The sequence below is a fragment of the Notolepis coatsorum genome (genome assembly GCF_963971535.1).
Source record: "Notolepis coatsorum genome assembly, chromosome: 5".
In the NCBI taxonomy this organism is placed as follows: domain Eukaryota; kingdom Metazoa; phylum Chordata; class Actinopteri; order Aulopiformes; family Paralepididae; genus Notolepis; species Notolepis coatsorum.
Window position 1 is genome coordinate 148430673 of NC_140169.1, and position 26828 is coordinate 148457500.

General features: G+C 45.0%; 1 protein-coding gene across 1 annotated transcript; it reads right to left on the minus strand.

The window, feature by feature from the left end:
• Positions 1 to 21193: 21193 nt before the first annotated feature.
• LOC311228420 (heparan-sulfate 6-O-sulfotransferase 3-B-like) lies at positions 21194 to 21817 on the minus strand (the record flags this gene model as incomplete). The annotated part of the gene is made up of 1 exon (XM_084314327.1): positions 21194 to 21817. One exon carries the CDS (start codon positions 21815 to 21817, stop codon positions 21194 to 21196), a length of 624 nt encoding a protein of 207 aa, XP_084170453.1.
• Positions 21818 to 26828: the final 5011 nt, after the last annotated feature.

Here is a 26828-nt window from a genome sequence, read left to right on the forward strand (position 1 = left end):
GGAAGGTTCTGTACAACAAGTCAGCAGGAAGGTTCTGTACAACAAGTCAGCAGGAAGGTTCTGTACAACAAGTCAGCAGGAAGGTTCTGTACGACAAGTCAGCAGGAAGGTTCTGTACAACAGGTCAGCAGGAAGGTTCTGTACGACAAGTCAGCAGGAATGTTCTGTACAACAGGTCAGCAGGAAGGTTCTGTACAACAGGTCAGCAGGAAGGGTACAACTCTGGCAGCTAAGGGTCAGTATTGTTTGTCAATGTTGAACTTAAGTGCTACAGTCTTTTTTTTTAGTATTTTTATTGCACATTACTTTAGTTACATTCCATATTGATGCACACATGCAATCTTATTTTTTTCTTGTTCAAAAACAATTGTCCAGCGGCATATAACAAAAAATATTCAAAGTAAAAATAAACATTCTTTCTTTCCTTTGGCGGGTCCATACATACATAATGTATAAACAGGATAGTTAAATAAGCTAGATTTTTGCTGGGAAATAAAAAAGAGAAAAAATTAAAAACAGAGCATTAGAAAAAGGCCAAAAGCCAAGACACAACAGCGACTATACCTTCAGTTCAGACATTACTGTAATATGAGTGACATTTTTAACTTATATTTCATTTTATATATCATTAGAAAAAGGCCAAAAGCCAAGACACAACAGAGAATATACCTTCAGACATTGCTGTAATATGAGTAACATTTTGAACTTATATATCCTCTTCATCCTCCCTCAGACCCTTTAAGTAGTCCAACACCGGTCCCCATGTCGTATCAAACACCTTTTTCCGTCCTGTATTTTTAAATCTAAGCCTCTCCAAGTAGAGGGTCTCACCCAGCTCTCTCATCCACATTTCAAATGAAGGTGCTGCATCAGACTTCCAAAGTCTTAAAATGAGCTTTTTAGCCAACACAGCACCTAGATATATCGGCCTTTTTTCATTTTCAGAGTACTTAGTGACATCGTCACTATATCCCAAAATGGCCACTAAGGGGCAGGGTTCCCACTGTTTATTAAAAGCTTTTGAATAAAAGTCAAATATATCAGACCAGAACGTGTGTAAGTTGGGACAAGACCAGAGTTGATGTGTAAGGGTACCATCTTGATTTTTACATTTGTTACACAGTGCTGATACGCTAGGATACATCTTATTCACTTTCACCTTTGAGTAGTGCAACCTGTGTATCACTTTAAATTGAATCAAGTTGATTCTAACATTTACAGAGCACCGGTGAATATTTGTAAGACACGTTTCCCAGAATTCCTCATTGAGGGGTATCCCCAGTTCTGACTCCCACTCAGTCCTATATCTTTCTGTGCTAACTGTTACCTGATTGAAAAGTGTCTGGTATATTTTTGACACCGCCCCTTTACTACCTGGTCTAACATTAATTATATTTTCCAGTGCTTGATGCTGAGGAATGTCTGACCATGAAGTTCCGTATCTGTAGATAGCAGAAAAAATTTGTTGACGGTAAATCGTGTTTGATCTTCAGTTGCTCGAATGATAGGAACTGGCCCTCTTGGTACAAGTCCTTCAAGCTCCCTATACCCTTCACCTTCCACTGTGCAAACCCTTGATCCATAGTGGATGGCTTAAAGGCATGGTTATTACCGATTGGAGTGTCTGTATACATATTTGGAGCTTTCAAGTATGCTTTAATCTGTTTCCATACCTTCAAGGAGCTATGTACTATAAAATTCCCTTCATATAATGATTTGTTTATCTTGACAGGGCTATTCAAAAGGGCTAGGAGAGAGGTTCCCTGACAGGCTGCTCGCTCCATTGAGAGCCATGCAGGAGTGACCTCCTCCATGCCCTCCGTAAGGTTAGCACTTCTCCAGAAAGCCATATTGTTTAAATGTGCAGACCAGTAGTAACATTTGAAGTCTGGAAGACCAAAGCCACCCTCATTTTTTGTTTTACATAAGTGTTTTTTGCTAATACGTGCAGCTCTATTCTGCCAAATAAAAGGGGATTATAATCGAGTCTAACTTTTTGAAATACCGCTGTGGTATGAATACTGGAATTGACTGAAAGATGTATGTAAATCTCGGAAGAACCACCATTTTAATAGTGTTTACTCTCCCAACCAGTGACAGTGGGAGGGTCTTCCAAAAATCTATATTCTGTTTCAACTGTTTTATTTTTAATTTCCAATTCTCCTCCAGTAAGAGTTCAGGTTTTTTATTAACGGTCACTCCTAGGTAAGTAAATCTATCTTTGGTAATCTTAAAGGGGACAGAGTTCAATGAGGAGCTATCCTTATTTAATTGTATTGGCATTAATTCACTTTTATCCCAATTAATTTGAAAACCTGAAAGAGAGCCAAAATAATTAAACACTTCCATAATTGGAGGAAGGGCCTCCTGTGGGTTAGATACGTATAACAAAATGTCGTCTGCATACATTGATAAATGATGCGTTTGCCCTTTAATGGAGACAGGTGATATTCTAGGATGTTGTCGAATTTTTGTAGCCAGTGTTTCTATGACTAAATCAAAAAGATAAGGAGAGCATGGATCTCCTTGCCTTGTCCCACGGTATAGTGGAAACTGAGAAGAAATATCCTGGTTAGTAACTACACTTGCTTGCAGGTGCTACAGTCTTGAGTGGATAGTAGTAAAGACATATTAGCATAGTAGGTAGTAATATAGGCAAGGAAGATTACTTAGTAGCAAAGTGCACAATAGTGTACAATCCAAATATCTTCCCCCAACGTTCCAACATCAAGGATGTAATTCAAACACTTTCTTTTTGCACTTTTTCCCTCTTGTCCTTTAGATTATCACAGAGACATGTGCGTTTCCAGAAGTCAAAGTAATCGACAACTGTGGTTCAATCATTCAGTGTTTTCAACTGATCATTCAATGGTTCATTTCAATCAACTACTAAAAATCAATCCATCAAATTAGGTCCATGGGGCTGAGAGAAGGCACACCAGTTACTAGTACATTACAGCGGGTATTTTTGGAGTCAATCTTTAGTGATGCACATCTTGAGAAACAAGATTTCTTTCCAGAAATCAGAACCAGCTTACTCACTACAGAAGGTTAACCCTTTAGGCGGCTGGGTGGCACAGCGGACATTGCGCTCGTCACCAACGCAAGAGATGCGCTGACATGGCTGACATCATACCTCAATGACCGCTCCTACCAAGTGTCATGGAGAGGGACTCTGTCGGCCACCCGCCCCCTGCGGACAGGTGTCCCCCAGGGCTCGGTCCTAGGACCCCTTCTCTTCTCCCTCTACACTAAATCACTGGGTAACATTATCACGTCTCATGGCTTCTCATATCATTGTTATGCCGATGATACTCAACTCTTCCTCTCCTTCCCTCCCTCAGATATCCACGTATCTGAGCGGATCTCGGCCTGTCTGTCCGACATCTCCGCCTGGATGACGACCAACCACGTCAAACTGAACCTAAGCAAAACAGAATTGCTCCACCTGCCGGCCAAATCCTCCCCCCTGACCAACCTCTCCATCACAGTCGAGAATGCAGCTGTGACCGCGTCCCCGACCGCCAAGAACCTTGGTGTATTCCTCGATGACCAGTTGAACTTCTCTGCTCACATCGCAGCGACAACCAGAACCTGCAGATTCCTCCTGAGCAACGTCAGAAGGATCCGCCCCTTCCTGACTAAAGAAGCCACCCAACTCCTCGTCCAATCAACAGTCATCTCTCGCCTCGACTACTGCAACGCACTGCTAGCTGGCCTCCCGGACACTGCCACCAAGCCTCTTCAACTCATTCAGAACGCAGCGGCCCGCCTGATCTCAAACCTACCGAAGTCGGACCATGTCACCCCACTTCTTAGGGACCAGCACTGGCTCCCCATTAATGCACGTATCCACTTCAAGGCCCTCGACCTAGCATATCGTGCGGCAAAGGGAACCGCTCCCGCCTACCTCCGGTCAATGGTCTCTAACTACACACCCTCAAGACCCCTACGCTCTGCATCTTCTGGCCGCCTTAGACCTACTCCTATCCAAGCTCCGGGAGGGTCATCAAAGAGAAGCCGCCTATTCTCAGTCCTTGCCCCACAATGGTCGACTAAAGACGCACTTCTTCAACCATTATCTGAAAAGAAAATTAAATAAAAATAAAATTAAATAAAAAAAAATTCTAACCCTAACTAACCTTACTGTCATGCACTTGTCCTAATAAACTAACCTACACTGTAACACGCAACACTTTGATGAATATTGTTAATCAGCTGATAGAGTTGTATCCTTCCCGATGACCTGTCGTACAGAACTTGTAAGTCGCTTTGGATAAAAGCGTCAGCTAAATGACTAAATGTAAATGTAAATGTAAGAGACACCGGGTTCGACTCCGGCTGTCGGCGTTGCCTCCGGCTTGAGCCAGTCGTCATACTATCTCAATTGGCAGAGTTAGCGGGTGGGAAGTCGATGGGTGGGGATTTGGACGTTGTGGACAGCGACTCCTACAGGTCGGTTGGGGGACGCCTGCACAGCAGAGACAGGAAAATGGCGGGGGTAGTGTGAGCCTCCCACATGTTACACCTCTCCAATGAGAGTCCGCGCTGGCAGGTGAAAAGATGCGACAGGCTGCCTCCTCATGTATCGGAGGGGACGCGTGATGCAAGGCTTCTATCCTCCCTACAACCGGCCAGTGGGGGGCATATGCGAGCAACGTTCAAGACAGGGGAGGGGAGAATTGGCACGGCTAAATTGGGATGGGAGAAAAATAGAAAAAGAGGAGAAAAAGTGGATTAAAAAAAAAGGTTAACCCTGTCACTGTCACACGACAAAGGGTTAACCCTTTCACTACCAGTAACCTTCTGTAGTGTGGTAGTGAAAGGGTTAGCCTTCTGTAGTGTCACAGACACTAGGAGTGAACTGTTAATAGTCCATTAACCCTTTCCGCGGAGCTAATGATGCTAATGATGAAGCATCGCCGTCGGTTGTGTGATAGTAAAGGGCTAACCTTCTGTATTGTCACAGTGAAAGGGTTAACCGGCTGTCGTGTGGCAGTGAAAGAGTTAATGTCCCTGTAGCTGCAGGAGCCACGTCAGCCATGAGAGGTCTTTGCTGCACTTTGTGTATTAATGTACATAAGGACTTGGTCTCCCTTTGATTAGATCTTCTTTAAATGTGCTGTAAGTGGTATTCTTTTTGTTAAAATAAGTGTTGAATAGAGGCTTCCGTAGGGAGAGGCACACGAGATGGCTGCTTGAAGTTGTAGCTCCCAACGGTCGATTGAGAACCTCTCCAAATTCAAAAGAAAAGCTCAAACAATAATGAAATACTCGGAAATAAGTGAGAGGACATAAACTATGAGTCGAAGGAGTCGAAGGAATTGTAAAAAAACAGGAGAAAGACGACGAAAACGGCGAGATGGACAAAGTAAGATCAACTAACATGGGTGAAGATGGCGGCGGTGAAAACACGACTGAAACAATTCAAGAGGGACTTGCCAACATTAGCAGAGAGATACGCGACCTTAAGACAGAACTGAAGAACGACTTGAAAACGACACAAGAAGAATTAAAGACAGAACTGATGACAGAACTCAAAGATTTTAAAAAGGAAATTAATCAAGAACTGAGAGCTAACGCACTACAGGCCAAAGCACAAAGCACCAGAATACACGAGGCAGAGGCGCGCATCGGAGAAACAGAAACATGGAATATGACAGTCAAGGAAACACTCCTCATGTCTTTGGAACAGCAGAGAGCCATGCAAGAAGCGCTAACGGACATGGAAGGGAGGTCCAGAAGAACAAATATGCGCATCTATAACGTACCGGAGGGAACGGAGAAAGACTGCCCTCTCCCGGAGTTTATTGATAAGCTGCTAAGAGCTGAGCTCTCACTACCGACAGATACCGACCTGCAGATCCAGCGGGCCCACAGAGCATTGGCTCAAAAGCCAGGACCCGATGCACCACCTAGGTCGATTATAATAAACTTCCTCCAATTCACTACCAAAGAGATGGTCATCAGTAAAGCCTGGCAGAAGAAGATCGAGATCGAGGGCAAACGCTTGTCGTTTGACCATGACTACGCGACGGCGGTGATGCAGAGGAGAAGAGAATATGGTGGCATCAAAAGGGCACTGAAAGTAAACGGGATTCGGTTCCAGACACCCCTCGCTAAGATCCGAATCCACTGGGACTCCGGCACACATACATATGACAGCGCCGAGGAAGCCGCACAGGATCTGAAGAAGAGAGGAGTCGCTGTGGAGGAGCCAGCCCCCCGCGCTGCTAGAACAGACCAGGACGAGCGACTACAGCGAGGGCAACCGTGGCAGCGCGCTGGAAGGAAGGAGAGACACCCGGGAGACGCGAGCGAGAGGGAGAGAGGAATAGCCCAACGAGCAAAGAACAGACTGCAGGACTTTCAATGTACCACCAGCAAATAAATCTCAGGGTGAGAAATACATAGCATAATAAGACTGGTGAGTTAAGTCAACGTGACGTGAGTGAACTGCCCGAATATGTCGCGGACTATGGGCTGTATTGTGTTGTTTTGACTCGCTTAACGCTAGACGTTCCGAGTTTTTGTTGGATCTAATGCGGACTAGCTGTAAGCTATTCACGTGAACGCTAAATAGCCCCTTGACCCAAATGACTGGATGACTATTAGTCTCCCTTTTTTATAGTTTAACAGACTCCACTTGATTATTGAAAGACCGACGAGAGTCACTCAGGCACGCTGTAGGTAGACTAGACACTTTCTCTTTTTTTTATAGCTCCTTTTTTTCCGCGGGGGCCTGCACTTGAGTGGAGTCTATCCCCCCACCCCCAACGGGACCTAAGCCATGGGATGGCCAGCGAACGTCTGTTTTTGGAAGCCAAGTATTGTTTTTGTTAATGTTACACCTGTTCTCTATGTGTATATGTCTAACTGTTTAGTAATGTGTGAATTCCGGGTTGACAGTGTCAGGTTTAAGTTGTTAAAGCACAGATGAGTAGAAACTTTAAGGTGGTATCTATAAATGTAAATGGTCTGGTTAACCCAGTTAAACGGAGCAAAGTCATAACCAAATTGAAACGTGAAAAAGCTCAAATTATCTTTTTGCAAGAAACTCATCTCTCTCAGATGGAGCACGAGAAACTCAAGAAATATGGATATAGGAATACGTTCTATGGCTCGTTTAGATCGGGTCATAAACGAGGTGTTTCTATACTAATTCCTAACTCATTACATTTTGAACTTATGACAGAAACTAATGATAAGGAAGGACGCTATGTCATGATAAAATGCAAATTAGAGGGCAACTTGGTTACGCTGCTGAATGTATATGCCCCACCGGGGAGCAACAAAGGTTTCTATAAATTCATATTTGGTCTGATAGCAGCGGAGTCTGAGGGGATACTAATCTGTGGGGGAGATTTTAACACTATTCTTAGTCGTGAGCTGGACACTACAAGCCATAGGGTGAACAGGACTCCACAGACAAAAATAATGAATGCTTCACTCACAGACTTAGGAATGTTTGATGTATGGCGAGATCTCCACCCATCTGAGAGAGACTACACCCACTATTCTGTTCCTCACTCTGTTTATTCAAGAATTTACTATCTTTTTATGTTTAGAGGTGATAGACATAGGATAATGGATTGTACTTTGGGAACTACTGACATATCAGACCACTCTGCAGTCTATATGAATTTACACTTGGATAGTAGGCCAAGGAACACACTATGGAGGCTTAACACAGGAATATTGAACAACAAAACAATTGTTGAAAGTATTAGGACCGAATTAAAAACATATAGAGATTAATGACAATGGTGAGGTTAATCCAGTGATTGTTTGGGATGCCGCAAAAGCTGTGCTAAGGGGGAAAATGATTGCCATCACAGCAACACTGAAGAAGACGAAAGAACGCAAATATCAGGATCTAACCCAAAAATTGACATCTATAGAGCAACAGCATAAAAATACTCCAACTAGTCAGCTGCTACAGCAAATTAGGGAAACAAGAAAATTGATTGACGAAGTCTATAAAGATGACAGAGAAAAAATCTAGATTTTTACGTCAAACATATTATGAATCAGGCCCAAAGGCTACTAGATTATTGGCCAGAAGGTTGCGAAAGCAACAGACACAAAATACAATTAATAAGATTAAAGATCCCTTAACTGGAGTAGTGTCCAGTAATTTGGGAGATATAGAGAAGGCCTTTGAATCATACTACAAAAACCTATATACACAACCAGCACAAATAGATAGTGAAGCCACTATTGCATTCCTGAGATCTCTTGACCTGCCCTCAATTGGCAAAATGCAGAACAAAATTATGACTGCAGAAATCACTATAGAGGAGTTAGACAGGACAATATCTAATCTTAAAACTAACAAATCGCCAGGTAGTGACGGTCTTCCAGCAGAATGGTACAAAGCTTTTCGCCAGGAGATCATGCCATTGCTGGTGGCCTCATTTAACTACACTCTTAGAGAGGGCATCCCCCCTCCCTCCTGGAGGGAGGCGACTATAACAGTACTTCCCAAGGAGGGTAAAGATAAGGAATTATGTAGTTCGTTTAGACCAATATCGATCCTTAATTTGGATTATAAACTGTACGCCTCCATTATCACAAAAAGATTAGAACAGTTTTTGCCAGACCTAATAAGCACGGACCAAACTGGATTTATATCTGGTCGCCAAACCCAGGATAACTTAAGACGAACACTACATATTATGAATCAGATTAAACAAACCAACGTTTATTCGGCCTTATTAAGTCTGGACGCGGAAAAAGCGTTTGATTGTGTGAGCTGGGACTATTTATTCTTGGTACTAGAAAGGTTAGGATTCAAGGAAGATGCAATTAGGTGTTTTAAAACACTATATACAAGACCCACAGCGAGAATAAACATTTAGTATTATGGATATTAAACATGCTGGCAGAGTACATGCATCCATGTTGTTGTGAACATTTTAATTAAATAAAGAAATTCCCTATCCATAGTCGCCGTGGGAAAGAATAAAATAAAAAAATTAAATAAAATAAATTCCCTACCTACCCATGGCCAAACTGACAACCAACCTGAAACCAACTATTAATTTTGTTAGGTCTCCCAGTCCCTCCACTCTGCAGTAAACAGTCATCACTGATATAGAGTGTCTGGTCAGTAACATGGGTCTCCCAGTCCCTCCACTCTGCAGTAAACACAAATCACTGATATAGTGTGTCTGGTCAGTAACATGCGTCTCCCAGTCCCTCCACTCTGCAGTAAACAGTCATCACTGATATAGAGTGTCTGGTCAGTAACATGGGTCTCTCAGTCCCTCCACTCTGCAGTAAACAGCCATCACTGTTCTGTTTTATGCTAGCTGCCGCTCAGCGTCATATTGCATATATCTCGCTTCAGCGTATATACACTGAATAAATTTCAAAATGTACCTTTACATGCCAGCATTCATCTGGCCACACCCCCATCCGCTTACCTACATAAGCAGGGGTGGTGCCACACACTCATCTCCTTCTCAAATTTCATCCACAAGCTACGTGCTGCTCACATGCCACTTGACGTGGAGAAAAATATTTACTCTGAGGAAAGGAAGAACAAGGCGGGCCTTCTGTGAGTTAGGACTCTCCTTCCCTGTGAGGGAGCCTCCTCAGAGTTCAGAGCCTCCTCCTCAGATTGTCAAGGTGAGTAGAACTTCAAAAAGGAGTCCTGCTCTATTGTGTGTGTATTCGATTCAATTCGATTATTGAGTGTGTATTGGTTCAGTGCCTCCTCCTCGGAGAGCCCTAACCCGAAATTTTACATGGCTCAATGTTGCAATATATTCTTTTCAATCTATACAGCTCGCGTGGGAAGTCTCTCTGGGGATTTCCGTCTCCTCCCTATGGGAGGGTGGTGGGATGTAAAAATGTTAACAATTTTTACCCCCAGCGGCGTCACGGGGGATTCATGTCAGTCTGTGTTCTTTCTTTTTTGAATAAAAAGAGGAAGGTACATGAAGCACGACGGCTCCGTGTCGTTCTCCAAGGCGACTTGGAGGAACAATGTTTGGTGTCTTGCTAGACTATCCATTGATGTGTTTGGGTCTCGACGCATACATAGTGCTGGCTCAGGTGTGTTTCTGTGACAGAATCACACAGGGGCTAAGTGCGCCTTGGTTGCTTGTTAAAACAGCATTTTTATAGGGCAACTGTGATGGAGTCGTCTCTTCCGAGCGCCAGTTTACTAGGTTGTCTCGATGAATTCTCGTTCATATCTGGGGGATGTTAACGGAATAGGTCTGAACATAGGTAGAGGGGTCTCACGCCCTTGGGGTGGGCCACTGAGCACGGTCTGGGTGGCGCCCTCTTTTCATGTTTTAGATCGACACACATACCTACCCCCTCTCCTGGAGTGGGCATGTCGGCGTGGTTAGGACTAGGGCTGGGCGATATGTAAAATAATAATATCGCGATAACGATATGATAATGTTATCATATTTCTCGATATCGATAATTATCGAATTGTTATAAGTATTAAAAAAAATAAAAATATTAACAGATGTATGTTTATTTTGCAGCAATTCTTTGTCATTGCCGCCATCTTTAGTGTTACATGATCCCCTCACACTCCAGTTCTCAGGCTGCAGCTGGTTTTAAAAGTGAAAGTAAACCGGCTTCTCTGCTGGCTGTGGCTCCAGGGGAGTTGAACAGTTCTGGCTCTGCTCGTTTATTTTCGATCTTTTGGCGCTTTTTTGGTGGATAAACCACCGCACATGTGCACCGTGACTCGTGACTAGAATCTAGTTCTGCTAGCACACATAGCCTACTGTGTACAGACGGTTTCAAACTGTATTTTAAATTAGAAAGCAAACAAAATAAATGGACAAGAGAAAAATAAATCTCAATTTGGTCAGTATTTGTACAAGCAAAGCCATTACTTTAAGTTGCAGGCAAGAAAGACAAGTCTGTCCACCACCTCTGGTTTTAAAACTGCCCTGTTGCAGGTCACAAAATTTTTTATTTATTATTATTAAAATATATCGCGATATTTATCGTTATCGTTATATCGCCCAGCCCTAGTTAGGACACAGGACTGGTCTGGTCACGCTGGTCCAGGTCAGTTAACCCGTTGTCCGCCGGGGATGCAGATCTGCTGTTCTGGTACCCTGAGAGACTTGTGCTTTTTTGGGGGGGAAAAATGCCAGGTTGGTCCGGGTGTCACAGGGTTAGGCGCTATGGAGACCCTTTGTTGGGTACATGTTGTACTCTGCACTATCGTAATGGCTTACGGCCATGCCAACCTGTACACGCCCGATCTCGGACGCTACGCAGGTTCGGTCCTGGTTAGTACTCGGTTGGGAGACCGCCTGGGAATACCAAGTGCGGTGTGCTTAGGGCTGGTTCTCCATTCTTTTCGCTCCTCTCTCACGCGTGGCGAAGAGGGGGCTGTTGGGGTGGTCTTGGACCTCCTCTGGTAACCCTGTGCTTCCCGTGCCGCCGGGCCCGGTCCGAAGTAAAGTTTTGTTGATACCGTAGGCATGGGATAACCCTTTTTTGAAAACTGAAACACTTGTACTGCGGTATAGCCAGTGTATGCCCGCAGGTGTGTTTTGGAGTTTTTTCTTGAGGGGTTATAGGAACAACCACTGCATATGGTAACGACAGGGTGGTTGGTTCCCTGGTGTGTTGGAGCAGAGTCAACTCCCGGGTTACCCGGTTGAGTGTGCCCCTGCATGTTCATGACGTCTGCCAATCATGTCAGCCTTCTCTGCCTCAACCCCTCTGGGTGGGTTTTTTTTAATGGAGGCTTTGTCATGCAACAACGCCAGCATACGGCCCTTCCGCCGGGGGGGCTGTTTTCAGCTGACTCCTTTGGCGCCTGTCTCGTCCGCAGTGCTCCAGGCTCAGGTTACAGCCTGTTGCCTGGTTTCCCCGGTGCGCTGCCTGCTTCCGTTGGTTAACCTTTTTTGTGTGCTTACGGCCATGCTGACTGCCTGTTCAGCATGGTGATGATGGCGCTGCTCCGACCGGCTGCCTCTCTGTTCGCTCCGTCAAGACTGTGTTTACTTTTGTTAATATTTATAGTTTTTAGAGTTTTGTTCGTACCAACTGTTGGTGCATTTAATGTATATGACCGTCAGTCACTCATAGACATTGGATTACGGGAAACTTACCAACTGGATTACTCACTGGATCAGCTTTCCGAACCGCATCAATGGCCTGAAGAAATTCTCCGGAGATCAGGACCAGATCCTTTGTTCCTAGACCCCAGGAACAGAGGAACCAGACGGCGAGGGAAGAGGGCTGGGATCCGTAACAGGCTGAGATCCAGACGCCACCGTACACCACTGCCCAGTATATTGCTAGCCAATGTACAATCAATTGACAATAAACTGGATGACATCCGAGCAAGGATTCAATATCAAAGAGACGTTAGGGACTGCAACGTCCTCTGCTTCACCGAGACGTGGTTGACGCCGGACGTCCCAGACCACGCAATTCAACCGGCTGATCACTTCTTTATCCATCGCAAGGATCGGTCATCAGCAGAGTCCGGTAAACAACGTGGAGGAGGTATTGCCTTCATGTTTAACAAAAATTGGAGCGACCCAACTAACGTGAAGGAATTATCCAACTACTGCTCCCCAGAACTGGAATATATAACCATCAAGTGTCGTCCTTTCTTCCTCCCGAGGGAGTTAACGGCGATCGTCCTGGTCGGAGTGTATATTCCACCGCAAGCCAGCAACAAGGTTGCGCTCTCCAGACTACACAACGAGGTAAATAGAATCCAAGTGGCGAATGTTAACGCCGCCATTTTAGTTCTGGGAGATTTCAACAGCGCCAATCTGAGAAAGGTATTGCCTGACTTCTATCAGCATGTGACTTGCAACACCAGAGGCGGTAACATCCTAGATCACTGTTACACGCAATTTAAAGGTGGCTACAAGGCTCATTCTGATAGTGGCTTTGGTAAGTCAGATCACGCATCCATCTTTCTTTCACCAAAGTACAGACAGAGAATTAAAAGTACTCCCGTAGTCTCGCGAGAGGTGCAGAAATGGGATGTGACGTCAGAGGAGACGATCCGGTCAGTGTTTCACCACACAGACTGGAATGTGTTCCGCGACACAGATAACATTAATGTCTACACGGAGACAGTGCTGGACTATGTTTGTACTAAGGGTGAAAGAAACAATCCCCACTACCAAAATGAAAGTTTACCCAAATCAAAAACCCTGGGTAGACAAATCCGTCCGTGAAGCTCTGAGAGAGCGCACCAAAGCATACAACGACGGCCTAGAGGCAGGCAACATGAATGACCACAAGGTGGCGCGATACAACGTAAGGAGGACAGTGTCAGAGGCCAAACGACGCTACAGGGATAAAATTTAACTCCAGTTTGAACAAGCTGACTCTAGAGCTATGTGGCAGGGGCTCAAAACGATGACAGACTACAAAGGCGCCTCCCTCAAACTGAACAGTGACATCTCCTTAGCAAATGACCTCAATACCTTCTATGCGAGGTTTGATGCTGGTAATAACAACACCAGCTCACAAGCCTCGGCAATGGGGGGGGGGGGGTCGGCTGCTGATGGAGGCGCAGTGTTCAGGGTAACAGAGCATGAGGTGAGGCGGACCTTTAAAAAAGTGAATATCAGGAAGGCAGCAGGTCCAGACGGCATCCCCGGCCGCGTCCTAAAAGTCTGTGCCGACCAACTGGCCCCAGTATTCACTGACATATTTAACCTGTCCTTAGAACAGGCTGTCATCCCCACCTGCCTGAAGAAGTCCACTATTATCCCTGTACCCAAAAAATCCAAGCCTGCTTGCCTCAACGACTACCGCCCTGTAGCTCTCACCTCCATAGCCATGAAGTGCTTTGAGAAGCTAGTAAAGGGCTACATCTGCTCCTCCCTCCCCATCAACATGGACCCCCTGCAATTTGCATACCGCCCCAACAGGTCCACGGAGGACGCCATATCCCATGTGCTGCACACAGCAGCATCACACCTGGACAAGAGGCAGGGGAACTATGTGAGAATGCTATTCATCGACTACAGCTCGGCATTCAATACCATAGTCCCCTCCATACTCATAGCCAAGCTCAGGGACCTGGGCTTGGGCTATGACCTCTGCCAGTGGGTCTTGGACTTCCTGACTGGCAGACCCCAGGTGGTGAGAGCAGGCAACTGCACCTCCTCATCCATCACCCTCAACATAGGGGCCCCCCAGGGCTGTGTTCTGAGTCCCCTCCTCTACTCCCTGTACACACACGACTGTGTGGCTCAGCGGAGTAGCAATACAATCGTCAAATTTGCTGACGACACAGTGGTGGTGGGCCTGATCTCTGCCAACGACGAGAGGGCCTACCTGGAAGAGGTCAAGGTCCTGGCGGGATGGTGCCAGGAAAACAGCCTCTCCCTGAACGTCAGCAAAACAAAGGAGATGATTGTGGACTTCAGGAGGTCGGGGGTCAAGGACTACAGCCCCCTCAGCATCGACGGGGCACCGGTTGAGAGAGTCAGCAGCTTTAAGTACCTCGGAGCCTACATATCCGAGGACTTGACATGGACCACACACATTAACAGTGTTGTGAAGAAGGCACGACAACGCCTCTACTTCCTCAGGCGCCTAAGGAAGTTCCAAGTCAGCCAGAAGATCCTTAAGAACTTCTACTCATGTACAATAGAGAGCATCTTGACCGGCAACATCACCTCCTGGTTTGGGAATAGCACTGCACAAGACCAAAGCAGACTACAAAGAGTGACACGTTCAGCCGAACGCACAATTGGAGGGGGGCTCCCCACCCTCCAGAACATTTACTACAAGCGTTGCAAGGGCAAGGCTAAGAGAATCATTAAAGACTCCAGTCACCCGAACAACTGCCTCTTTGAACTGCTGCGGTCAGGCAAGCGATACAGGAGTCTCAAGGCGAGCACAGAAAGACTCAGAAGAAGCTTCTATCCCCAGGCCATCAGGCTGCTAAACAAACAATGAATGAACACTACACAACAACAACCACCAAACGCACATAGCACACACATCCACACGCACACACTCACTTTAAACAAACACACTGTAGCACCCACTCCACACACTTATAGCACACACCCACTTTAAACAAACACACTGTAGCACCCACTCCCCACACTTTATATTTATGGATGAAGGATTGCACTACAACTCGTACACCTTACTGTAAATTGTACCTAAAATTGTACCTCATCCCATTTCTGCTTTGCACTAGATAGTACTGTACATTATTACACTGCATAGTATTGTGTATTGTATATTATATGGTAACTCAGAACATTGTACATATGTCTATACCGAACACTGTGACCTCATTTTCTTCTTCTAAATTCATGCTATATTATGTTATTATGTTATTTGATACTATCTTGTCTAGCACAGTCTCTGGAGCGTAACAGTAAGAAACATTTTGTATGAAAGTATTCTGTACTTCTGTATGACAACTATTAAAGAACTTGAACTTGAACTTGTTCTGCGTCATTGACCTCTCCGGGCCCCCGTTTTCCAGGGGATCCAGTCCCTTCAGTGGGTCTGGGTCTTCCTTCGCGCTCCTCTGCTACGGCCTTGCCACGGGGTTGGGTTTGCTCTTGACCCCGTGATTTCTGGGGGCAGTAACGAGGTTGTTCCTTCCATTCGTTCCCGGGTGGCATGCGGGTTGTGCGTGTGTGTAGTCGTGGGGTCAAGCCACGGTCTGCTCACCCTGTGCGTTGAGTTGCTTGAGTGCCTCTTCGCACGGTCGGATCCGTCGCCCTCCCGTGAACCTCCAATAGGGGGGGTATCCTCCATTAGGGAGGGTCGGGGGGGCTCGGTTCTCCCCGGTCTGATGGTTGTGGGGGGCCTCAGCGGGGTACATTTGTCGAGCTTCTAGCTCCCGCTCAGCTCCTGCTATGCAATATGACGCTGAGCGGCAGCTAGCATGAAACAGAACGTTAGGTTATGTATATAACCAAGTTCTGTGAATGCTAGTGACGCTCAGCGTCTAGACGCCGCTGCGGCCCTTGATTTTTCATTGTGGTGAAATTTGTTGGGAAGGAGAGGAGTGTGTGGCACCCAGTGATGCCACAGATTACTTGTAAAAGTAATCCGATTACTGATTACTCCTTTAAAAAGTAATCCAAGTTACTTTACTGATTACTTGATTATCAGAGTAACTTAGTTACTTTGAAAGTAACTAGGTTAAGAAGTCGTCGTCGTTCCCCCAACAGTTTTTTTTAAACGCTTTATTGAAAGTGCATAAATTGTTTTTAACTTGTTTCTCTGCACATAACGTAAATTGTTAAACTAGTGCTTCAGCTTCTGTACCATCAAGTATGGTAAAGCAACAGTCTATGATGCTCACAGCATTAGAGCAGCCAGCCAGTGGTTTTACAAAACCAGTGTATCCATTCACATCTAACAAATGCAGGCTGAACTATTCAATTATATCAACTGTAACTATTAAATTGTTTTTATAAATGTCTCTCTATAAACATACAATCAGTCTCTCTTTAACATGTAAATTAACTGTAAATCTGGCAAATAAGAGCTTTTGCTCTGCCACCATCAAATATACATTAATCAAAAGGGAAAGAAACAATCTCTCTCTTGCCGTTTGGCTGGCCTCCGAGTCCTCCTGTACCTAGTCGAAGCGTCGGCTAGTGTTGTGATTCCAGATGCTTTCAATGCAATTGGATGTGCTGTTTTTAGCGGTAGACAGTATTTTGTTTCCTCCGCATATGCATAGACGAGCGTTTTGGGGTGGAAGTCATAAATGTCTATATGAATTGAAAATGGGGGACCCTGATGGAAACAAGACAAACGTCTTTCTCAGGTCTGCATCCCCTTAACAATTGTATGTATTGAGCCGTACTGTATTGTACCCATTCTGCAATCTGTTAAATAAAGTTTTCATTCATTCATTCATTCATTCATTCATTCATTCATTCGAAGTCTGAACAGAAACCGCGGTTTCACTTTTAATTTTGCGTTTAGACAAGCGTTTTGGGGTGGAATTCTCAGACGAATGCAACGGAGCCCTGCTGTCACACGATTGGCGCATATGTCACATGACGTACTGTGAAGACCCGCCCTACTCTGCCTCTGATTCGCAGACTGTGGATGGGGAATGTGATTGTACCAAAGCAGAGTCACTCACAGACAGAGTGTCCAGTCACGCCGCGGGACACATTCTTGTGTAACCCTTTCACTGCCACACTACGTCACTCCCAAATAAGAAAAACAGATCAACATGTATTTTTGACTGTCGAAAACTAAATAAAATACTGCATTCCGCCTGCATTATGAATTTATGATGAGATAGTAACGAAATAGTAACGCACAGCCACTTGGACAAGTAACTGCAATCAGCTTACTGGCTTTTAAAGATTAACGCGTTAGATTACTATTTTCGGGGGAAAGTAATCAGTAACGCGTTACCGGCATCACTGGTGGCACCACCCCTGCTTATGTAGGTAAGCGGTTGGGGGTGTGGCCAGATGAATGCTGGCATGTAAAGGTACATTTTGAAATGTATTCAGTGTATATACGCTGAAGCGAGATATATGCAATATGACGCTGAGCGTCACTAGCATTCACAGAACTTGGTTATATACATAACCTAACGATATAGAGTGTCTGGTCAGTAACATGGGTCTCCCAGTCCCTCTGCTCTGCAGTAAACAGCCATCACTGATATAGAGTGTCTGGTCAGTAACATGGGTCTCCCAGTCCCTCCACTCTGCAGTAAACAGCCATCACTGATATAGAGTGTCTGGTCGACTATCCAAATCCTTAGTCGGGGACAGCCCTAATTGCATGTTACTGTTACATTTGCACTGTGGTTGGATCTGCCAAACTTATCTTCGTTGTACTGTACTTGTGCTGCATCCATGATGACAATACATTTTAATCTAATCTAATCTAAAAAGCCTTGAGATAGCATCAAGAGAACGCTCACAGCACTGGCCTCTGCATACCAATATCATATCACGGGAGGAAGCATTACCATATCTACATCAGCATATCTATATTCCACCACCCCTGGAACAGACGGTCTGGAGGTACGGCTGTGATTCAGCTGTTACTGAGTGACAGGTGTTATGATGTAAAAGACTGCAGATCAAGAGCGTGAGAAATCAGAACTGAATCCAGTGGATTCTAATTACGCTGCAGTTGACTATAGGAAGCATTCTATCGATTCCCAAACCATGTCATCGTTATATTATAGCTATTATTATTACAGATGCGCTGACTGCACAGCGCTTTCCACAAGAACACACACACACACACACACAGTCAATAGTGGTAGATTATAAGTAGCTGCCCCCCCTCCCACACACTAGGGTGACCAGGTCAAAATGGTTCAGTCGCAGGACAGCAGCACTGCTTTTGCGGGACAATGCGGGACACGTAGGGGGGGGGGGGGGGGGGGGGGGGGGGGGGGGGTGGCAAAAAAAAAAAAAAAATTAAATTTTTTTTATTGTTAATTAAAATTAAATAAATGTATTTATTATTTAAATGCCTATATATCATATTCGACGCAGACGGTAGGCTATATATAGCTCATTTTGTTATTAATCTTATTAAACTCACCTCCGGTTTTGGGGATATTAGCCTCCGGATTCTATTGCCCCCTTCCCTCTGGACAGTGTCCCGGCGATACTCCCCGTGTATTCTGTTATTATAACAAACCGACCCTCTGATTGATTCAGTTCTCAATAATAGTCGGGCCAGACTTGCTGAACAACTATATGTGACGTCCCCCTCTCCTCCATGTGTGATGGTGAAGCTCCTGTCAGTGGCAGATCCTGCATTCTACCTTTTGGGGATAATCTGAAACGGTGTTCTGCGAAATTCTACTATACCTGCTGGCACGCATGCGCATGACCCACAATCGTTCACACTACAATATCCTGCCACCTTGCTGACGAACGTCTTGTTGAGTCTTGTTGTTGATATATCTTAAACAATATCTTAAACATATGTTTTTCATTGCACCTTTTGAACTGTATATGCATGTAAATATTTGCATGTAATTGGCTTTGCAGCCGAATGTATTTGTAGATGATAAAATGTCGGTACACCCATGGCCGTAGCCAGCTATGAGGTCACCGAGGTCCGGACCTCGGTAACTATTTGCGCGTGGGCCGTTGAGATGCAGAACAGGGGCCGTTTGGTCAACGACCGGCCCATTTGGTACTGACTGACACTCGGCCGGCCCAATAATCACATCTCTTACTAAGCCCCTCCCCCACTAGGCTGGGAACAGCGGCCCATTATGCGTGCTGCGGCCCAATCACATCTCTTAATAAGCCCCCCCCCCCCCTCTCTCACCTGTTTCTCGTGTTCTCGTGTGAGAAGAACAGATGCGGAACAGGAAAAAATGGAGAAACAGAAGGGGGTGCAGAGAAATTGCCGGCGGAAAAAATCAGAAAACTAGTGGATGCTGAAAAATATAATAAAATCACAGACATGTTTGCTGCTTCAACGTCGTCATCCACAATAATACTAGTGCAGGTGCAGCAAGCAACAAGTTCAACACAGCCTCAGGTAGCCAGCCAGGCAGAATGGCCGAGGAGGGACGGTGAGCTGGAGGAAGAACCTGAGGTAGTTTGTATGTGCCATCTCTGCCATGGTGATGTCGATAATAATTGATAATAATTGATAATTGTTATAATAATTGATAATAATGATAACGTTATTTGGTCAGAATTGCGTTGGCTAAAATAAGCCCAGAGTGACCGTCACATCTAAGCTGATCACCACTACTAATGAGACGCTGCCCCCTAGTGGCCGGCTGTAACAAACAAGCACACCATTGAAACCACACATACAAAGATCTAACTATTACTCCTCTGAGCATGAATATAAAACAAACAGGTGATCTATTAACTGTGTAAACCTTATGCAATATTCATCATTGATATTTGGATACTTGAAATCTGTATGAACTGAGTAGTTAGTACCAAATGAATGAATGAATGAAGTTAGTATAAAATGGAACAGCCCCATGCATTAATTGAATAAACAACTATTTGCTCATTACCAGTATGGTATGGTTTAAATTGTACAGCTTTTTGCACATCGTTGTCAGGGAATTCCAACAATTCTGGACCTGAATGTACCAGTTCATTGTAATCATCTCTCTCTCCTTATGTCTAGTCAAGCCAGAAATGGACCTCCCTAATTTCTAAACCCTGGCTGGGTGGTGTCCGACCGATTATAGTGGGCCGGTCTGGGCAAAAAAAAAATTAAAATGGACCTCCCTAATTTCTAAACCCTGGCTACGGCCCTGGGTACACCTGTTGGAATTCGGAGTGAACTATAGGGTGACGTCACCCAGCTGTCCAAACATATAGGCGATTCGCGCTACGGCAGCAGTTCTCAGCAGAGTAGTAGAATTTCGCAGAACACCGGCTCGGACAGGTGACAGGCAGCGCGACTCGAGTGAGCTGCTCAGCAGCCTCGGCTGGAGATGCATCCTGCTGCAGGACCACAGCACCGATACTCTCAGGACCGTGACACTTTGCGGACCCACACTCTCCACTCAGCCATTGGGTGGGACGGTCACGTGACCCAAATCAGCCAATGGGAGCGAGGGTCTGGAGAGTGTGGGTCCGCAAAGTGTTGCGGTCCTAAATGTGTCGGTGCTGTGGTCCTGCAGATGGATACTATTGCTCGGCTGCGCAATGCATTGGTTTGTGACGTCGCCCGATTTTTTTTATTTTAAATATAAGAGGGTATTGGAACGAGGCATTAAATTAACAACATTTAAAAAAAAAATTAAATAATAATCTTTGAAAGATTAAAAATAAAAAATAAAAAATATAAAATATATATATATATATTTTTTTTTTTTTTTTTTTTATCTTTGAATTGCAGGACATTGCTTTGTTGTTGCGGGACGCGGGACAAATGGCCCAATATCAGGACGGTCACCCTACCACACACACACGCGCACACACACACACACACACACACACACACACACACACACACACACACACTGTCAATAGTGGTAGATTATAGGTAGCTGCCCCCCCTCCCACACACACACACACACACACACACACACGCATGCACACACACACACACGCACTCACACAAATGCCTGTCAAATGTGGAAATGTAGACAGAGACAACTCTTCAAGCATAAACTCTACTACACCCCCCCCCATACCAACAGACATAGGAACACATGGAGGCACACACACACACACACGTTACTACAAGCGTGGCGGCGGGGCTATTAGTACCTTTTATTCCTCTGCGCCTCCTTCTTGTCCATAACGACCGGCACACAGTTGGTCAGCTCGGTCCAGTCGGCGTGCAGCCCGCAGCTCCAGCCGGTACTGAACCGGGAGAACAGCCAGGACTCCTCTCTGCCGGGCCGGTGACACGTGCACTTCTTCTGCCCGGGCGTGCACTCGCACGGCTGCTCCAGGCGGATGTTCCGCACCAGGTGCCGCCCGAACGTGGTGCCGCCCGTCTTCTGGATGTGCAGGAACACGATCACGTCGTCGCCCCGGATGGTGAACTCCGCGCGCCGCTCCAGGTCCCGGTCGGAGAAGTTGAATTTGGACGGTGGCAGCTTGTTCTGTTCGTCGTCCTCCTCCTCCTCCAGCAGCAGCAGGTCCTGGTTCTCCCGGTACAGATCCCGGTCGCTCTCCCGGTCCCGGTACCGGGTGGAGGAGGAGGACAGCAGACTCACTCCTCCTCCTCCTCCTCCTCGCGGCGGTCTCAACTCCTCGCCGCCCGCCTGGAAGCGGCACGAGTTGCCGCCGGCGGGGCAGATGTACTGGTACCCGATCATGACGAACAGAACCGCGAGCACGGGAACCAGGACCAGCTTATTACTGGACCTGCCGTCCATTCTGTCGAGAGGGTGGTTCATTCCATTACTGTGGATAACAACAACAACAACAACAATGTGTTATAGCCATGATGACGGGTTCCCCCCGGTAGAGGCATTCCTCCGCGCCTCACTCCCCAGACAGGAGGCTCACAGGCGCCCAGGACGCACAGGTGTTTCAATAGCATACGTCTGATTTACGTGACGGTATACGGTCCGAACGGCCCCTCATAGCTCTCTCCGAAGTGACACATGTTGATCCCCGTACCTCCTCCTCCTCACGCAGCCGCTACCCCGCGCAGGTGCTGCAGCCTGGTAGGGTTCTGAACACACTGCGCGCCCGCTGTGGCGCCGGGGTGGAGATCCGGTCCAAAAGCTTGACCAATTGCAAAAGAGTCATCATCATGGCATCATCATCATAGAGAGGAGGATGGATATTGTCGCTTTTTATTCCACTTCCGACGCCGTTGGTCGTCGGTCGGTTGTCCAATAACTTCTACACAGCGGCAGAGCTGCACTGCACCCGTTCTGCTGCTGGAATATAATGTCAAGTTGATGTGATGAGGCAGATGGGGAGTTTCTGGTTGTTGCTGTTGTTGTTGTTGTTGTTGTTGTTGTTGTTGATGTTGTTGCTGCTGCGTTGGCTCCGGTCTATAATTGCTGTCCCTCTCCCTCGTAACGTGTTTATTTCCGCAGAAAGGCTCGTTCTGACGAGAGAGAGAGAGAGGGGAGAGAGAGAGAGGAGAGAGAGGAGAGAGAGAGAGAGAGAGGAGAGAGAGGAGAGAGAGAGAGGAGACAGAGAGAGAGAGAGAGAGAGAGAGAGCTGTTTCAGACACACTGTACCGGCCACGGTCCGCCTGCGATGATGGTGCATCCAAGCCGACGGAGGCTATGCACTCGCCGCGTTTCACTACAGGGGAAGCAGCATCCTATTTCCTGCCTCTCGTCATCTAGTTTCACACGGTGCAACACCTGCAAGCAGCGAGCGTATAGTATATATTTCATTTCAACTAGTGATGCACCGATGTGAAAATTGTGGCCGATACCGATAACCGATATTAATATTGCTGTTCTGGCTGATACCGATATTTACCGATGTCGATATCTCTGTATAGAAAACACTTTTTTATGATAATCAAATAAAGAGCTATTTTCCAAAACGCATATTTTTTTTTACTTTTGTAACTTATTTTCAGAAATGACTGATATTTTGAAACTATTTAAGGCCAAAACATGTAAAAAGAAGAAAAAAAAGATAAAAAAAAAAAAAAAAATTTATTTCGGCCCTATCTTGATATCGGACCGATACCGATGTGTAAAAAAACGGCCATATCGGCCGATATTATATCGGCGGCCGATATATCGTGCAATTTCAACCTTTATTTAAAATCGTAAGCATCTGAGGTTTCCCTCATTTACAGAAACGACGATTGTACAGTACACAATAAAAACAATATTCACAGACATTTAAACACCAGAGTAAAACAAATTAAAAACGTTTAAAAATCATTTTAAAATATCAACTAAAACAGTTACAGGTAGTCACACAATGGTCTGAAATCATACATTTAAACATTCCAAGGGAAGGGAGAACCTCCGATTTCAGAGAGAGTTGAAGGACATTCCATGAGTCAGAGGCATCAAAGGAAAAGGCTGACTTCCCTAGCTCAGAACAAATCTGAGGAACCCTAAGAACCATCCAGTCATTCGATCGAGTTGAATAGGTTCCAATATTCCAATCTAACAGTGAGGAGATATAAACAGGTTGTTTACCAATAAGGGCTTTAAAAATAAATAAATACCAGTGTTTGTTGCGCCTTTCTGCAAGAGAAGGCCAACCCACCCTATCATACAGGACACAATGGTGAGTATCATACTGTATCTGTCACCAGTTATAAATCTGAGAGCTGAGTGATATGCAGAATCCAGAGGTTTAAGAGTTGATGCCGCAGCATGCCTATAAATTACATCACCATAGTCCAAAACTGATAAGAAGACTGATTCCACAATTCTTTTTCTACTAAATAGAGGAAAATTGGATCTGTTTCTGTACAGGAAACCAATTTTCTGTCGCAGTTTAGTGGCAAGATTTTCCACATGGAACTTAAATGTTAATTTCTCGTCGAGCCACAGGCCAAGATATTTATACTCAGTGACTCTCTCTATACAAGAGCCACTGACGGTAGATATCCTCACATCATCAAAGTTAATATTCCTTGCTCTTGAAAATAACATAAACTTTGTCTTACTAGCATTAAGAACCAATTTAAGACTAGTACGGGCATCCTGTAGAGCATAAAAGGAAAGTTGCAATTTCTCAAAGGCCAGCTGTACAGAGTCTGCAATACAGTACACAATTGTGTCATCAGCATACAAATGGGCATGACATCCATACAAAGAAGAAACAATATCATTAATATAAATTGTAAAAAGGACAGGACCCAAAACTGAACCTTGTGGCACACCTTTAGTCATGGCCAAGAATTCAGATTGTGCTTGACCTAACTTCACACACTGCCGCCTAGAAGATAGATAATCCTGAAACCAGACACAGGCATTATCATCCAACCCAATGTTAGATAGTTTCTTTAGAAGTAAGTAGTGATCAACTGTATCAAATGCTTTTGATAAGTCAACAAAGAGGGCAGCACAATGTTTCTTCTTATCTAATGCTGAAATAATGTAATTTGTAACCAAAGTGATGGCTGATGTTGTACTATGTTTGGCTCTAAAACCAGATTGTTGAGAGCTAAGTATGGAGTTAGTTGAAAGGTCAAATTTAAGTTGTTTACTTACTAGTGTTTCCAGGGCCCTCATTTATCAACGTGGCGTACGCACAGATATGTTCTTAACCCGTGCGTACGACCATTTCTAAGCAAAGTGTGGGATTTATCAATTTGAACTTGACTTTGTGCTTATGTCTACGCACAGCTCTGAGCATGCTTAGCTGACGCCCAGTGGTAGAATATCGTTACTGCGGCATATGCGCTCCTCAGTTCATGCATTAGTTTCAACGCGGAAATAAGCTTTCGTGCATTACTCTGAGTCCTGACACTGGCTGTTCTGTATGAACCGTAATTCATTATAGTTCATTGTGAAATAGCGACAGTAGTGTAATTATAATGCGCGAACAAGAGGTTGGCTTGCTTGTTTGGCAGGGGGGGCAGACACAGAACACCTAGTATAACTGCCGCCGTGTCATAGTGTAATTCAAGTTAAGCTTCAGTATGATGTCATATAGTAGAACCGGTTAGAACAGGCTAGAACCTTCCAGAACTGCGCTCCACAGTGTATAAATAGAGAGAACTTACAAGGGTTCTCTCTCTCTCTCACTTCTCAACCACCATCAACCACCTAGCCCCTTTCGTGACTGTGATGCACCGAGTTAATCCACAGTCACTTGCTCCTCAATAGGAAACCAACCTAGATTTACCCTGAATGACTGGTTCTGACCGAACCGTTCGTTATACAAGAATCACAGAGACGTTTCAAAGGTACTCACAGTTGCAGGAGGGTTTCGGACAGAGATACGGGATGGTTTGAAAGCTCGGCATTGCTAATAAACATTTTAAATATTTTTTATAAACTGGTCAACACTGCATTATTTCCGGCGTTGTGTGCATGATGCACATGCGCTGTGATCACACCAGGCAGCCAACGCCGGAAATAATGCCGTGTTGACCAGTTTATAAAAAATATTTAAAATGTTTATTAGCAACGCCGAGCTTTCAAACCATCCCGTATCTCTGTCCGAAACCCTCGTGCAAATGTGAGCACCTTTGACATTTCTCTGTGATTCTTGTATAACGAACGGTTCGGTTAGAACCAGGGCCCTGTTTCTTGTACCTGGATAACTGAGTTAGCCGGATAACTTTAGCTGGATAACTGGGTTAGCCGGACTTTCCGATTTCATGTACCTGGATTTTCCAGATCACCATGCCAACAGATCCAAAAGTTTGAGCCTGCTCGAAAGCAGAGTTCAAGTTCAAGTTAGCCCGATCACGCAGAGCCACGCCCCCGCAAAGAAGTGACAGCTCGTTTCCTGAAACTATTCCCACAGTCTACGATCTGCATTATACCATTCTGAATTACGTTTTTGTGCTCCATTCTTCCAGAGGGGGCTTTTGAAATGTAAAATAGACCCAAAATGCTGATATTAAATTCACTTTGTCCTAAATAATGCACGTTATATATACCGTGGCGACGGTGGCGCTCGCTCGTGCGATGTACACAAAAATGTGGTTATTTTAATTGTAACTGGGATTAAGATGTCTGATGAGATGCGCTGTTTGACGGATTTGAGAAATTGAATGAGCCGTTGACGTCACATGAATGAATGAGGATAAAGAAATAAAACTTCATTCAAAATAAGGAATATTCTAAACACGGGTCTCTCGTTCATTAATGTATAAACAATGAATGTATCCCATCTGGCACAGTGGCCCAGCGGTAGTGCTCAAGCCTGCCAACTTTTCGACCCGGGTTCAAATCCCGGTGTTTCCAATATGATTTTTTTGAATATAATATTAATGATTATACGCCAAAGTAGCCTGGTTTTAAGTTAAAATATTATAAATCTACATGCATTGAGGATGTCATTCTTTATATAGCTCTCAACGTGCACCAAATTGAATTATTCCTATATTGCAAAAAGAAGGACCCCGGTCTTGAACCCGGGTCGTCCGTGTGGAAGTCAAAAGAACAACCCGTTGGACCACATTGGAGATAAGTTAAACATTGACTATACATCAATCAATGGGCAAGAAAGCCGTCTCGTAATTCTGTATAACAGTTAACTAGTTATTTTCGCTAGCAAGATCTCATTTGATTATTCAATCCAGCAGGCAAGTTTAAAGAAATATAATCTGATTGATTGAGGTAATGAGGGACTTAGAATTAGCCTATAGATAACGCATTTAACTTGTCGGCGAGGCGATTGAGCCTATTGCAATCTGTCAATAAAGTCTTAAATCAATTAATCAATCAATGCCGTTGAGAATCAGGGTCTCTGCCATCGATACGTGCTGGCTTT